We start from the raw sequence: 15,080 nt of genomic DNA on the forward strand, positions 1-15,080 counted from the left end.
TAGTGTCATGTTAACAGAGGTAGTGGGATAACCATCAATTTCATTATTTATTATGTATGTATCTCTCTGCATAAAAGGTGCGTGTAAAGAGTAGGGCTGGCAATCTTGATTACCTCCCGATTCGATGACAATCCAGGAGACAATAATTCCAATAATATATAGTAAATGCATGGTGACCCACCTGACTCAGTGAAGACTGGAGCATGGAGCCCAGCATGATCAGGGAGGAGCAGTTGGAAGTGTTGTGTGATGAGCTCTGTAAATTAATCAGGAAATAAATATAGTGACACTTCCACAGCTTTGTTGTATAATTTTACTAACTAAATATGCATTGGTTTGAAATCAATAGCTGCAAAAATATTCTTAAGAAATTAGACCAGAAAGAACATTAGACACCCCCCTCCCCCCACAGGATTCAAACCACGCTTAATGAGAACCCGCGAATTTTGAGATGGAAACTGCAAAACTAAACTAGCAGATCGGGAGTAGATAATCCCCCCACCCATAAAGGATTCCCATATTAATTTATCAAATAGGGGGAATCTGTGAAGTAGTATTACAGACATTAATATAACTAAGGCTGTAAACTTTTTACTACACATTATACACTTGTTCCAAAAGGACATGAATATTTTCACTCCATTAAACTCTCAAAGCTAAAATAAAAATATGTTCAGCATCATAGAATGAAAACAAAGCTCTGATTGAAACCAAAGATTTATGTAAACTGGACACACCGAACGCATTCTGTGCACGAGACGCGCACGGAGAATGATTGACAGCTGACTGAGACAGAAGTGCGGTGCTGTTTGCTGGTCAAATAATGCTGTCCTTAAACTAGCTCATGGTGGAACGGTATGGAAAAACTAAATAATGACAATAGTAATGATAGCTTTTCACATTTTCTTTCAATTTCGGTCTCCACAACGCAGAATTTAGCAAAAAGAAATCCACTTAGTGACGATGAAAATTCCCCTGGCAGAGTTTCTGACTGTGGAAAAAAAAACGCCGTGCCCGCAAGCGCCCACTGCCCTCTGTCAAAAGCGAATTCCTACGGCATAACTACTCACCACTCTTCCCCGTACATCATTTGAAATCACCGCGTTTACAGCTGAATCTGCCTGCAACGTGAAAGTACAATTTACCGCGCACACACACCTCCCCCTACCTGCCGTCCGAGGGCTGCGGCCGGCAGGGACAAAAGTGGCGCGCAGAGCCTTAACTTTGATAACTACGACAAAAGTGGATTACAAAGCTCTTCCCCGTGGAAAAAATAACACTAATGATACATTTAGGCCTTCCACTTTCTTAAATTAATTTGTTAGAGTAAATTAACTTACCTTTTTTAAGCTCCTCCAGCCAGCAGGTGCTTGTAGCTTCTCTAAAATGGCTGACTGCAAAGTTTCCCCTCCTGGAATTCTTCTTCACCGATGGGGTTTACTTATCCAAAATTAAGGGGCAAAGGATCAAGCAGAACTATTTCATGTTTTGTCAACATGATTTAAATATATAAAAGTAACACAGCAAGAAATTATGTGTGATTTTCAAGATTATATTATGTTTCGAAGGTAAACATAATTTGTTCATATTAAACAAACATGTTTACTATTTGTAAATTGAACAACCCCACTTTTCCCGTTTTTTCAGTGTACACTTTAGTCATTGTTACTTGAAGAGAATGAAGCAGTTGAAGACATAAGATAGAGGATCATGATACTGGTGGATCCTAGCATCCATTTGTACACGTGTAATTAGGAGTACCACCCATTGGTAATTTTGCTTACAGTGGTAAACGTGAAAAACGTTTTTTTGTCTGTGGTCACTTTGAACAGCCATGTTGTCATTCTAGTTTTAGTAAAGAAAGTCTGAGTGTAAGACGAAATGAGAAGAGAGTTTGTGGGGTTATGTAAATAAAATCAAAAGTCTTGAGTTGTAGGAGGACGTCAAAGGAGTAACAAAGGAGTAGAACAAACTCCCAGAATACTAATAAAGGGCTCGAGATGCTGGTTGACAAGGGCAACTAGCTAGTCAAGTAGCATCTGATAGCTGCTAATTACTATGGCAACAGGCCTCATGAAATTGTCATGCTGTAATCCTGGAGAGAGCCCACTCAGAAATTTGGCTCTCAGTCAGGTTTTGATTGGGCTCTTGAAACGTCCAAATAGTCTTTGCTCTTTAGAGCTTTGGTTTCCATCTGTTTTTAAGGCCACAGACCGCTGTCATGTCAGACAACATTTACATGGACCGCCCTGTATGAGCTTTGTTTTCACTTGGTCTAGTGGAAAAAATGGTTGAAAATATTTTACAGCAGATTAAGGTAAAAATAATACAAAAGTTAAAGTTGTTTCAGATTTTTGAAAATGTATGAAAGCAAAAATAACAGTATTTTTCATACAATGCCTTTGTGGCACTGATGCAATTCAATTAAGGTTCAGTGTATCTGTCACAATTTTTTTAAAGAAATCTTGACCCATTGTGTATTTAGCTTTAACACACAGGAGTTCTTTCCTTTCTTTTGTTTCCTCTGCTTTTTGTTGACTTAGCCAACTTGGGGATTTCTATTTAACGGTCAGAGCGGCCTTTTATCAAGTACAGGATGTATTTCTGACCTGAGACCGAGACGAGCAACTTGATGCGTGCGTCACGAGATTCAGACGCATGTACAAAATAATATTTTCTTCAAAATAAGATGGTAAATAAGAGAATAAAATGTAAGTTATTTGTTTTTGTCTGTTTGGCCCATGGACTGGTACTTGTCTGTGGTCCAGGGGGCTGGGACCACTGCTTTAGAGCAGAATTTTCCACAGCTGACTTCACACATTTAGAACTGTAAATGGAACTTTGTGCAGCTATGGTTGACTGTATTTAATTCTGTTTGACTTGTTTAACTGTGTGACTTATGACTGCAACAATTCATTGAAAACATGGATGATTAAAATTGGGGTGAATAATTAAGACATCCGTTTAGTCATATAGATATTGGGATCAGGGTTGTCATTGGTATTTTAGATAAAGTGGGGATTTCTGTTCTCAAATTTGGGAGTGATTGGTTCCCAAATAAAATGTTACATTTCAGGCCAAAAATAAACAACCTTGTAATAATGACCTTTTTGATGTTCCCGCTTTGTTTTCTGTTCGTAAAACCAACTCCAATGTGGGCATTATTTAGAGTGTTTTTTAATTTCTTTATTCCTTTATATAACCTTTATTTAAGGGGGGTTAAAACCTCTGTTTCAAGGGACCCCTGGACAAGAATCATCAAAGATACAATGAATGTTAAACGATTAGAATAGAGTGACAATTGATTAAACTGAGTAAACATAGAAATGAATAAGTAAAAACAATTTAAACAATTTAAAGAAGCAGTCTCAAGTGCTTGTAATCTAGATTTAAAAGCATTCATGGAAAATGCTTTCAAATTAATTAGCAGGTGGATCATTGACCAATGAGTGAACTTAAGAAACTTCTCCCTTTACTTTGTCTCTCCAAATTTTTCAGAACATTGTTGTTTTGGGTGGAACAGGCTTTTTACTGTTCCGAATCCTATGGGTGATGTCAGTGAGGATCAGTTCATATTTACAGTTGTTTGAATTTAGCAACTTCTTTTTGTTATTTGTTTTGTAACACGTTTACTTTTATACAGTTTTATTTTGTTAATCGGCTTCTGTGCATCACACATAAAGTGATTCTGTCTGATAGGCAAACTGTTTTTTGTATGTGAAGTATTCAGAGGAGGACTAGTAGCTCAGTTGTCTGCATGTAGGACTGGGGCTTTGGAAACCAGGTGTCGTTTTCCATGGTGCATGAAGAGCTTCATCAAGTGTGGCGCCTTAGTCCCCAGGCCGGATAAAATACAGGGTTGTGTCAGGACGGACGTTCGGCATAACGTTTCCTGCTGATTTGCTGTGACCACCCCCACGGCATATGTTGAAAGGTGAACAACATTTCATGAGCGGGAACTAAAATGACTTAACCAACCTAAAGATCACAGTTTGGAAAACCTAAACATGACAAAACTTAATCACAAAAAGTCTGACTCAAGGTAAAGCGTGGCCAAACAGGAGACTTGACGAGAAGATCCTAAACCGGACTCTTAATGCAGATGAGGGTAAAATGACAAATGGAAAACTGCTGTGGGTAACATATACTTACAGTGGGGCAAAAAAGTATTTAGTCAGCTACAACTTTACAAGTTCTACCCCTTAAAAATATTAGAAAGACCTGTAACTTTCCTCATAGGTTAACTATGAGAGACAAAATGAGGGGGAAAAATCCAGAAAATCGAATCAAACATTGTCTGATTTTTAAAGAATTTATTTGCAAATTATGGTGGCCCGGTCGGTGGCCGGGCCTGTGGTTCTGGGGGGTCGGTCGACCAGCGGGGGTGTGGCGGCGGGGGGCAACCAGAAGCATGTTTGTGTGTGAGAGTGGATGGGTGTGGACAGACCTGGGGGCTACCCCACCAGGGCCCACTGGGGCTCACCGTCTCTTTGGCAGAGTGAGGAGGGCATTGGGGAGGAGGAGTCGAGGAAGGTGTTTGGTGAGGGGGTGGGAGAGGATAGTGTAGTGTGTGTGTGTGTGTGTGGGGGGGGGGGGGGGGGGGTAAGGGTGGAGCTGTGGTTGCGTCATGGTCCTTGGGCTGCTTGGGTCAGGCGCAGTGGCTGGCCTGTGGGGATGAGGCTCCGACTGGGTGGTGGGGGCTCCTGGGTTCTCTGGGTCCTAGCCCCCATCCTTGGCCTGCACCTCGGTGTCCGGCGCCCAGCAGATCCCGAATGGCTGCCGCCTGGTACGGCGGAGCTCGCCTGTCCTGTGGTGTGGGGTCCTGACACCAGGGTCGTCCATGCTCCCCGTTGCTGGATGGGCCGCCGTAGGGGGGCCTCCTCTGCACCTGGGTGGGTGGGTGGGTGGGTGGGTGTTCCTCTCCTGCCCGGGCATTGTGGGTCCTGTCGACGGGGGTGCTCCTGGTCTAGGGATCTCCTGCCCCGTCTCTCCTGGTCTGGCTGGGAAGGATCTGGTTCCCCAAATAAACTCATGGTTCACTTTGGCAGCATGCATGCATCTCCACCCCCACGAGCACACTACCACACTGCTCCCTGTCTGCTTTATCCCTCCTCCTAACCCACAGTGTGTTGATGGACAGAGATCTTTTGTTTATCGTCGTGTCAGAATTAAACTTCTTGGATGTAATATTTGTCTTTCCAGCAGATCTAACATAAATGTTACGAAGCTCAAAATCTTAACCAATTCAAATGAGCAACTCGGCACATGTGCCCCTCCTCTCTCTTTTTTTATTCCCCCCCCACACACACATACACTTTTCCCCTCTCCCTCCCCTATAAAATATATATACATAGATAGATATACTTAAAACACAAAATGTAATAGATACATTAAATAATTACATCAAAATGATAAAAGGGGCTAATGCAAATGTACACCCTGTGGTATTTGAAGATGCAGAACCCCTTATTGTAATAGTAAAACCTGTCCAACACAAAAGACCTTCAGCTGTCATCTGTTTGCTTCGTTGTTGAACAGGACAAAGAAAAAAGAAAAAAGAAAACCAAAGCCAGACAACCAAAATCCCAAACAAACCATACAGAAGAGTGTTCCAATAAGAACACAAGCTGCTTAGAAGAATGTGCCTTAGAGTTTTGCTGATGTGTTTTCCTGAGGCTGTAGAAACCTAAACTTGGAGATGTTTTTTTCACATAAGGGTTGATCAGAAATTGAGTGTAACGATTTGTCTCAACAGGTTCTCACCTTTTGATTGGGTGCAAGTGGTGAGGTGTTGAGTAAATGGTGTGATTTTTGGTGTTAGCATTTGCTTGTATATCCTCTGCAGGAACGTCTACTTCTCTCAATCCTTCCAAAGCACATTGCAGATGAGATGCTTCAGGACATGAAGAAGGAGCCGAGTCAAAAGGAGATGCAGCAGTTTAACACCATGTACATGTACAGGCACGAGAATGTCAGGTAAGCTGGTCGCACACATTAGGTGTGAGCTTTCCTCACAGGGTAAGGTCTACAAAAATCAACAGGCCCAATTCAGACCCTTCCCACAAAAACAGCTTCTTCACGAAAGAAGACTGAAAAACCTGATACCGTCAACTTAAAAAAGAAACTGAAATGGGTGGACCCATTTTACTCCCTGAGTCTCCCAGCTCCGCTCCATTCTGTTGAATCCACATGCAAACCAATTGATTCATGTATGTCTTTGTTTTCCTCGTCTGAGCTGGAATACAATTCAAAACTGGATAGCTCTGATATTGCTCGCCATTATTGTTGCTCCAGTAATGTTGGGCTGTAATCGTTAGGGGCTGTAAGTATCAAAAGAGTGTTAACAAAGATTTCATGAGATACCAGCAGAGAGTTACTCCCGCACAGATAGTCCTGACCCACAACTCATAGATCATTTCTAATGAACTCCTGCCGCTCAACAGAAGCTTTCCTAGAAAACAAATGTTTTCTAATGCGACTTTAAATTACTTCACTGAGCTGAAATTTAAGTTAAAGAAAAAGAAGCTCATAAAGGTTTTGGGATTAGTACAGAGCATATCCAGAATCTCTTTATAGGTATGTCCTGAATTAAAATATTCTTTGACTGACAGCAACAGCTATGTTTCAATCACCAGTAGCATTCATGTTTGTGGTTTAAGGCGCTTCGTGCCAAATAACTGACCCCACAGGGTGAGATCGACCACCTATACTTATTCCAGTTTCTTCTTTGTCTCATATTTAACAATTTGATTTCTGAAAATTACTTTTTTTTAAATGTTTTATTTTGTTATTTTGATGCTTTTTTTGTTTTAAATAATTGATTTCTAAGACGTGATGTTGTCTTTTTATTATTTGTTTTGCTTTTTTTAATTGTTGTGATCTTTGTGATGTTTTTGCGTTGAGTGATTTGTTGATGTGATTTGGACTTCAGGGCCACCATAGTTAACCCTTTAACACCAATAATGTCACATCAACACTTAATAACACGGGCTTTTGGACATATCATGAATCTTCAACCGTTCACACGATCACCGTGATTCTGACGAGGAGAAAAACGGCTTTTCTTTCCGGGTTTGCACCGATATAAGACTGTTGTCCATGTTCAGTGTGGTACACACTTTTTCGCCAAACAGCAACGTGACTATTTGTCTCCCTTCAAATAGGCAGACTGACTGATTATGGGTTTGAAAACAGCTGTGATTTCAATTAAAGGACATACCTGAGTTCATCATGACCCCCTGGACAATTAGTTCTCAGCCTTTATGGAGGTACCGTCATTGTTGTCCAGCCTGGTTTTATTAGTTTGTTTTTTCAAATAATTCTGTTATTCAACAACTCAAAAGTAATGGCTGATTTTGATTATTTAATTTTTGATAAATTTTAATTTATTGTTACTTTTGAACGTTTCATGGAAAATCATACTGTTTTTATTGATTCCACTTGTGTGATTAGATACAAGATTAATACTAAATTCTGAATCATTTCCTTGATTCCTGAAATGACATACGTGCTTCATTTGTTGGACATTTGAGTAAAGACGACACAAAAAGATAATGGGGGAGGGGGTTACTATGCGCTGGGAGGGAAATCTTAAAGGACTGCAGCGAGCACTTTAGTGATGTGTTGTCCTGTTTGTGTCTCCACGGTTGTGCAGCATCCTGTTTGCAGACATTGTTGGCTTCACCCAGTTATCGTCGTCCTGCAGCGCCCAGGAGTTGGTCAAACTGCTGAATGAGCTCTTCGCCCGCTTTGACAAGCTAGCTGCAGTGAGTTTCACAGCAGTCTCATGAGACGTCACCTAAAGGTTTCTGTTCAAACATCTGTTTCTAGCTCCAAAAGGGAACACGGGTATTCATTAGGGCAGGGCTGGCTAACCCTGCTCCTCGAGAGTCTCAACCCTACCTGGTTTCCAGCTCTCCCTGGACTGCTCGATGCTGAAAACCTAAACCAGGTGGGTTCAGTCAATCAGGATGTGGAATCGCTTGAGTCAGCCAATCGGCAGATAAGTGGTCAAGGAGAGCTGGAAACCAGGCAGAATTGTGGCTTTTGAGGACCAGAGTTGGCCAGCTCGGCGTTAGGGTGGAGTCCTGTTTTCAAGCAGAGAACTTTCTGAATCTGTGATACTGTATCAAGTCTGCAGCTGGACCTTCATCCTTGGGGTCCAGCTGAACGCAGCACAAAGTACCACAGGGTTTTGGAGTTCAAAGGGAGGTTTGGGTACAGTGTCGTACCTAAGGTGGGGGACGTCAACAAAATCCTTTTAGGACAAGAAATTTGTGAAGCTGAAGCCAAAGAATGAGGCCATGACGGCCAACTGCTGAACGTCTCACTGACTGGATCAACCAGACCCATCAAAACCTGGTAGATTCTCACAAAAGCATTCACCAAGAAAGGGAACTCTTGAAAAACCTTGGTGGAACTGGAAACAGACAAGACGGGACAGATGCAGTTAGGCAGCTGATCCCTGCAGACAGAACCTCTGCTGTTCACTCTTATACCTGAGGAAATCTCCATCTTGCTGGAGCTGATATCATCATCAAGTGGTTTCCCAGCAGACAGTAGGGAGTGCAGAAAAGTCTGACGTTTCAGCTGTGAAATTACTCCTCTTGTCTTCGCAGCATCAGGACTTTAGAAATAGCTGTACATGTAGCAGCCATACAGGGATGTTGGTGAACTCTGAACAAACCTGGTTTCTGCTGTCAGAAATATCACCAGCTGAGAATCAAGATCTTGGGAGACTGTTACTACTGCATCTGCGGGCTTCCAGACTACAGGGAGGACCACGCCGCCTGCTCCATCATGATGGGCCTGGCAATGGTGGAGGCCATATCGTGAGTGCAGAACTCTAAGCCGACATACATAACTTTTCTGAAAAATCAAAGATGTATTTAATGTAAGAAAAAAAAATTTGTATTTTGCTGAAACAGAAAGTGAAGATGGTGCTCAGTGCTGAGCTGATGCTGCAAAAAGAGGAAGCCTAAATAGAACCAGAACACTGATCTTAGGAAGAGAATCATGAGAAAGTAGTAAAATGATCTGTCCATGCAGAAAGACATTTGTACTTATCTTATTAGATATCAAACTCTAAAAAAAGAAGTTCCAGTCAAACTTTGAAAAAAGTAGTAATAAAATAAACTAAAAAAATAAACAATTGGACAAATTATTTCTAACATGTTATACAGCAAGTATTTTCTGCTAGCAAATGTAGTTTTTGGAGTTTTTATATTCCTAATTGTAAAAAACTTGGGTAATAATTGGAAATGATTCCATTTAGAAGAACATGGGCATTGTAGGACAAGTTGGCCCATCTTAATACGTCCTCATAAAATCTAAAACTAGCGCTTATTCTTAGACCATAAATCTACACTTTAAAATCTACAAATTCTCATGTTTTGAAGTAATTCTGTTTAATGAAATGCATTCGTATGTCTTGTAAACATTTCTTAAATCAAGCAATTTCAGTTTTTTTGAGTCAAGAGTAGAGCTGTGACGGTGTCGAATTTTTCATCACCGCGGTGATGAACCACCAGGGGGCGCGGTGGCGCGGTCAACCGCAGCCCCCCCCCCCAAAAAATTACACAAAATCCCCTGGCGGCCGCATCGGAAATAAATCCAATTACAACGTACTATTCTTTATTAACAAATAACAGTAACAACTAACAACTACCTATCTAACTTGTGAACTAACTATAGGTGTTGTAGATTGACTGTGTGTGTGTGAGCGCGGAGCGTCTTGTGTAGTTATAGTAGGAAGGTGCGCACACGTGTGTTGGGGGTGCGTGTTGATTCTTCTGCAGCGGACCGCTCTGGAGCTGCACGCAAGTTTCACCTGTGCTCTCTGATACAGACATCTTCTCAGAATATTATTTATTGCCCAGTAATAAACAGACTGCAGACACTTTGTCACCTTTTCAGTAGCCGTGAAGCCTGACACCCATGAAGAACGCGGGGCAGGAGGCTCCGCCATTGGTTATACAGACACGTAACGTAACGTTACGCTGCAAAAAATAGTTCCCAAACAAAAAATGTAGTGATAATTCATGGAAATCTAACAGTTCATGTTTGGTGTTACGGAGTGAAGGAGAACAGTAATACCCCCCCCCCCCCCCACCACCACCACCTCCAACACAAAATCCTCCAGTGGGCGGCTGTGTCGCGCACTTAAAAACGCACGCAACTTGTAATGGAAATGAGTACAATAGAAATTAATAATTAGAATGCAGTAATCAGTAATGTCACTCTCTCCTGAGAGAGTGACAGGCGCGGTGGGAGAAAAGGAGAGAACAGTCTGAAAGAAAGAAGGAAAGTCTGAACACAGGACTAGCAGAAAAAGGAAATTATCAGCAAAGATGAATGCGTTTAATGTGTTTATTATAGTTCCAAACACGCACCATATGCAAAACGTAAAAAAAAAGTGCGTAAAAAAAAAGTGCGGTGATGCGGTTATCGTCACAGCCCTAGTCAAGAGTATGGAGCAAAAGAATGAAAACCCAGTTTAATATAATTTCCTTCTTTCTAGATTCTAGCTCTTTGAAACAGAAAAAATCTCCTCTGTGCTGATTTTGAGAGAAGTTTGGAAAGGTGTGGAGCATTGTTAGTATATAATAGTTTGCAGTGCATGTCATATAGCCTTCAGGACCACCTCTCCTGTTAATCTGGACCTGACTCCTTATTTCTGGTCCCTCCAGAGAGAGATGAAGACACATCTCACTCTGTTTAATGATACTTTGTAAATCTGAACTGTTGCAGCAGAAGGGTGAAGAAACAAGTGGAAATGACTGCGTTCAAACAGCTTGCTATCCGTGCTCTGATGCAGCGGTCCTTGTCTCCATGGAATCACTGCTGCTGCTTTGATGTTCGCCATTTTCAACAGGAAGGGTCCCAGTCACAGCTGAACCTTGACCTGCCGTGTCTATGTGGGGAGTTCCTGCTGTGGATTGATGAGCTTCCGTCCTCCACAGGTATGTTCGTGAGAAGACCCAGACCGACGTGGACATGAGGGTCGGGGTGCACAGTGGGACCGTGCTGGGGGGCGTGCTGGGGCAGAAGCGCTGGCAGTATGATGTGTGGTCTACAGACGTCACTGTGGCCAACAAGATGGAGGCTGGGGGCATTCCAGGGTAAGAAAACTATTCTTCCTCGCAAAGCCATAAGACCTTTATCCATGTCAAGAACTGCTCCTGACTCAAAGTAGTTACCGCTCTGATTTATTTTGTCTGTTTTGTTCAACACTGTCTTCATAGCCGCTGCCATTTTTCTGCTAAGTCTTTATCCTTGTCTGTGTTATTCTGTGTCTGTGTTTTCTTAAGCCTTTTCCAATCCCCAGTGTGATGTCATGATGAATGAAGGCCTCTAACTCTGACCTGTCATCTCTTGGTCTGCGTCAACAGCCGTGTTCACATCTCTCAAACCACCATGGAGTGTCTTCACGGCGAGTTTGACGTGGAGCCTGGGAACGGCGGCGAGCGCTGCGACTACCTGAGGGAGAGAGGCATTGACACCTACCTGGTGGTTGTTCCCAAAGGGGCGGTGGGAAAGAATGGCATCAGTGGTGTGGTCAGTGAACACTTCCAGACTCAGCATGATCTGATCTAGTCTGTTGGGCTTGAAAGGCTGCACCTAACTGGAGGAAACAGCCTGACAGATTTGAATGTGGTTGCTGAAGTTGTTGTTTGATGGTTTGATGAAGACCTCTCCTGCTGCTCCCTCCATGTATCTGGTGATCTGCTTGTTTCACTTCAGAAGCTGTCTGTGACGTCTTCTGGAGGAAACTCCCCACAGCTCATCAACACCACAGAATGCAACGGCAGCGCAAACACAGCCTGCACCACGCCAGAGGAACCAGAGGAGCTGGACACCAAGGTAGAGTAATGCCATAAGGGATGGGGGGCCCTCAGGGGATCAGAAGGACATTTGTACCTCAGTCATTGTTTTTAAGTGCATCAGCTGGCAATAGTTGGCAGCAAAAACCCATTAGCATTATCAATAAAGGCCAGGCCACAGAGACAGTGAAGCATATGTGGAAACATGTGATTCAATGCTTGAGAAGTGTTCCTGCTTGTAGGAGCGTGAGGCTCCCCAACCTCTGGCCTGCAACACTGCTGTGTGACATTAAACCAGCCTGTAGGGCACAAAAGGCTGGGGGCCATTTGTGTATGAGGGTGCAGGTACTGATTGGTTTCAACAGAATTGGGCTTTGCACACAACTGCCACAATGACGATTTAATTTATTGGTTTATTTCAAGCATTGATTGTAGACAATGCAACAAAAATTCACATAAATATACAGTGGGGTCAAAAAAGTATGTAGTCATCCACCAACTGTGCAAGTTCTCCCAGTGAAAAAGATGAGAGAGGCCTGTAATTTTCATCATAGGTTTACCTCAAATATGAGAGACAAGATGAGGAAAAACAAACCCAGAAATCACATTGTCTGATTTTCACAGAACTTATTTGTAAATTATGGTGGAAAAAAGTATTTGGTAACAATAACAAACCTTCAAGTCAATACTTTGATATGTACGCTTTGTTGGCAATAACAGTAGTCAAATGTTTTCTGTAAATCTTTACAAGGTTTTCACAACTGTTGCTGGTATTTTGGCCCATTCCTCCATGCAGATCTCCTCTAGAGCAGTGATGTTTTGGTGCTGTTGCTGGGCAACATAAACTTTCAACTTCCTCTTAAGATTTTTTATGGGATTGAGATCTGGTTACTGGCTTAGCAGGGGGACGCGTCTGGCACTGCAGGGCTTGAGTCCCTGGTGGTGTAGTGTGTTACAGATGGTGGCCTTTGTTACTTTGGTCCCAGCTCTCTGCAGGTCATTCACTAGATCCCCCTGTGTGGTTCTGGGATTTTGGCTCACCGTTCTTGTGATCATGTTGACCCCAAGGGGTGAGAACTTGCGGGGAGTCCCAGATGGAGGGAGATTCTCAGTGGTCTTGTATGTCTTTCATTTCCTTATAACTGCTCCAACAGTTGATTTCTTCACACCAAGCTGCTTACCTGATGCAGATTCAGTCTTCCAGCCTGGTGCAGGTCAACAATTTGGTTTCTGGTGTACTTAGACAGCTCTTTGGTCTTGGCCATAGTGGAGTTTGGAGTGTGACTGTCTGAGGTTGTGGACAGGCGTCTTTGTTATAGATAACCAGTACAAACAGGTGCCATTAATGAAGGTAACGAGTGACGGACAGAGGATCCTCATACAGAAGAAGTTACAGGTCTGTGAGAGTCAGAAATCCTCTTGTTTGTAGGTGGCCAAAGAATGAAAACTAAAGATCCGATAACAAAAGGATTTGTGTAAATATGGTAAAATGATTGCCTTTTACAAATGACACAGCATGGAGGAGCTTGATTGACAGCCAATCAGAACACAGAACAAAAACATGCACCATTGCACAAAAAAAATTAATGCAGCGGCAAGAGCCTGAAAGGTGCGATTTAGTAAAGAAAAGAAAAAAATATGCTTATATTTATTCACATGAATATCTCTTTTACATTGTACTATTACCTCCCGAGAGACATCTTTCCATCTCCAGCTGAATGAAAATGACAGGGGTGTGACTAATTTCAGGCTTGACTTAAAGGTTTTATGCTTCCAAAAAGCACACATCATCAGAAAAGCTAACAAGAACTTTGCCAAAAGACGTGCAGAAATTCAGAATTATTTTTCACTGTCATGATGCCACTCTTGATTGAATAATTTTCTATGGAAGCGATCTCTTGGGTGGATGACTCACAGCCTTTGTTTTTTGACATCCTTTTGAGCGAAGGTGGTGAATCCGTCTTTCCCAAACCCTCGGAGGAGGCTGAGACTGCGGGACCTGGCTGAACGAGTAATTGATGCTCAGGAAAATGAAGCAGAGCTCAACAAACTTCTAAACGAAGCTTTGCTGGAGAGAGAGACGGTCCAGGCGTGAGTAAGCTTTACTGTTCATTGAGGTCCGGATAATCCCACCGTTAGTTTACTACAGCAGATGTGGATGGATGGATGGATGGATGGATGGATTATGTATTTATGGGTGGATGGTAGGATGGATGGATAGATGGTAGGATGGATGGATGGATGGTAGGAAGGTTGGTAGGATGGTAAGATGGATGGTAGGATGGTAAGATGGATAGATGGATGGATGGATGGATAGTAGGATGGATGGATGGATAGTAGGATGGATGGTAGGATGGTAAGATGGATGGGTGGATGGGTGGATGGATGGATGGTAGGATGGTAAGATGGATGGTAGGATGGTAGGATGGATGGTAGGATGGATGGATGGATGGATGGATGGTAAGATGGATGGTAGGATGGATGGATGGATGGATCGTAGGATGGATGGATGATGTATTGATGGATGGATGGTAGGATGGATGGTAGGATGGTAAGATGGATGGTAGGATGGATGGATGGATGGATGGATGGATGGATGGATGGATGGATGGATGGTAAGATGGATGGATGGATGGATGGATGGATGGATGGATGGATGGTAAGATGGATGGTAGGATGGATGGATGGATGGATGGATGGATGGATGGATGGATGGATGGATGGATGGATGGATGGTAGGATGGATGGATGGATGGATGGATCGTAGGATGGATGGATGATGTATTGATGGATGGATGGTAGGATGGATGGTAGGATGGTAAGATGGATGGTAGGATGGATGGATGGATGGATGGATGGATGGATGGTAAGATGGATGGATGGATGGATGGATGGTAAGATGGATGGTAGGATGGATGGATGGATGGATGGATGGATGGATGGTAGGATGGATGGATGGATGGATGGATGGATGGATGGATGGATCGTAGGATGGATGGATGATGTATTGATGGATGGATGGATGGATGGATGGATGGTAAGATGGATGGTAGGATGGTAAGATGGATGGTAGGATGGATGGATGGATGGATCGTAGGATGGATGGATGATGTATTGATGGATGGATGGTAGGATGGATGGATGGTAAGATGGTAAGATGCCACAAATCGGGGTTATGAACCAGTGCTCAGTGGAGCCTCATTGACTGGCCGTGGGCAGAAGAAAAAAGTTCAATGGGCAGCAGCAGGGACACTAGTG

At 42.8% G+C, this 15,080-nt stretch overlaps 1 protein-coding gene across 2 annotated transcripts in view; it reads left to right on the forward strand.

Annotated features, from left to right (window-relative positions):
* The window catches only part of adcy3 (adenylate cyclase 3), a 59,731-nt gene that overhangs the window by 31,935 nt on the left and 12,716 nt on the right, over positions 1–15,080 (forward strand). For both annotated transcript variants that reach the window (XR_002874888.1, XM_023963944.1), the window contains exons 4-10: positions 5,846–5,976; positions 7,655–7,766; positions 8,704–8,831; positions 10,962–11,120; positions 11,391–11,556; positions 11,743–11,862; positions 13,771–13,913. Coding sequence is in view for 1 of the 2 variants with exons in the window: in XM_023963944.1 (XP_023819712.1) it covers positions 5,846–5,976; positions 7,655–7,766; positions 8,704–8,831; positions 10,962–11,120; positions 11,391–11,556; positions 11,743–11,862; positions 13,771–13,913 (959 nt within the window). In the remaining variant the exon portion in view is untranslated. The remainder of the gene's footprint in view (positions 1–5,845; positions 5,977–7,654; positions 7,767–8,703; positions 8,832–10,961; positions 11,121–11,390; positions 11,557–11,742; positions 11,863–13,770; positions 13,914–15,080) is intronic.

Source organism: Oryzias latipes, chromosome 16, assembly GCF_002234675.1.
Source record: "Oryzias latipes chromosome 16, ASM223467v1".
NCBI classification, from domain to species: Eukaryota; Metazoa; Chordata; class Actinopteri; order Beloniformes; family Adrianichthyidae; genus Oryzias; species Oryzias latipes.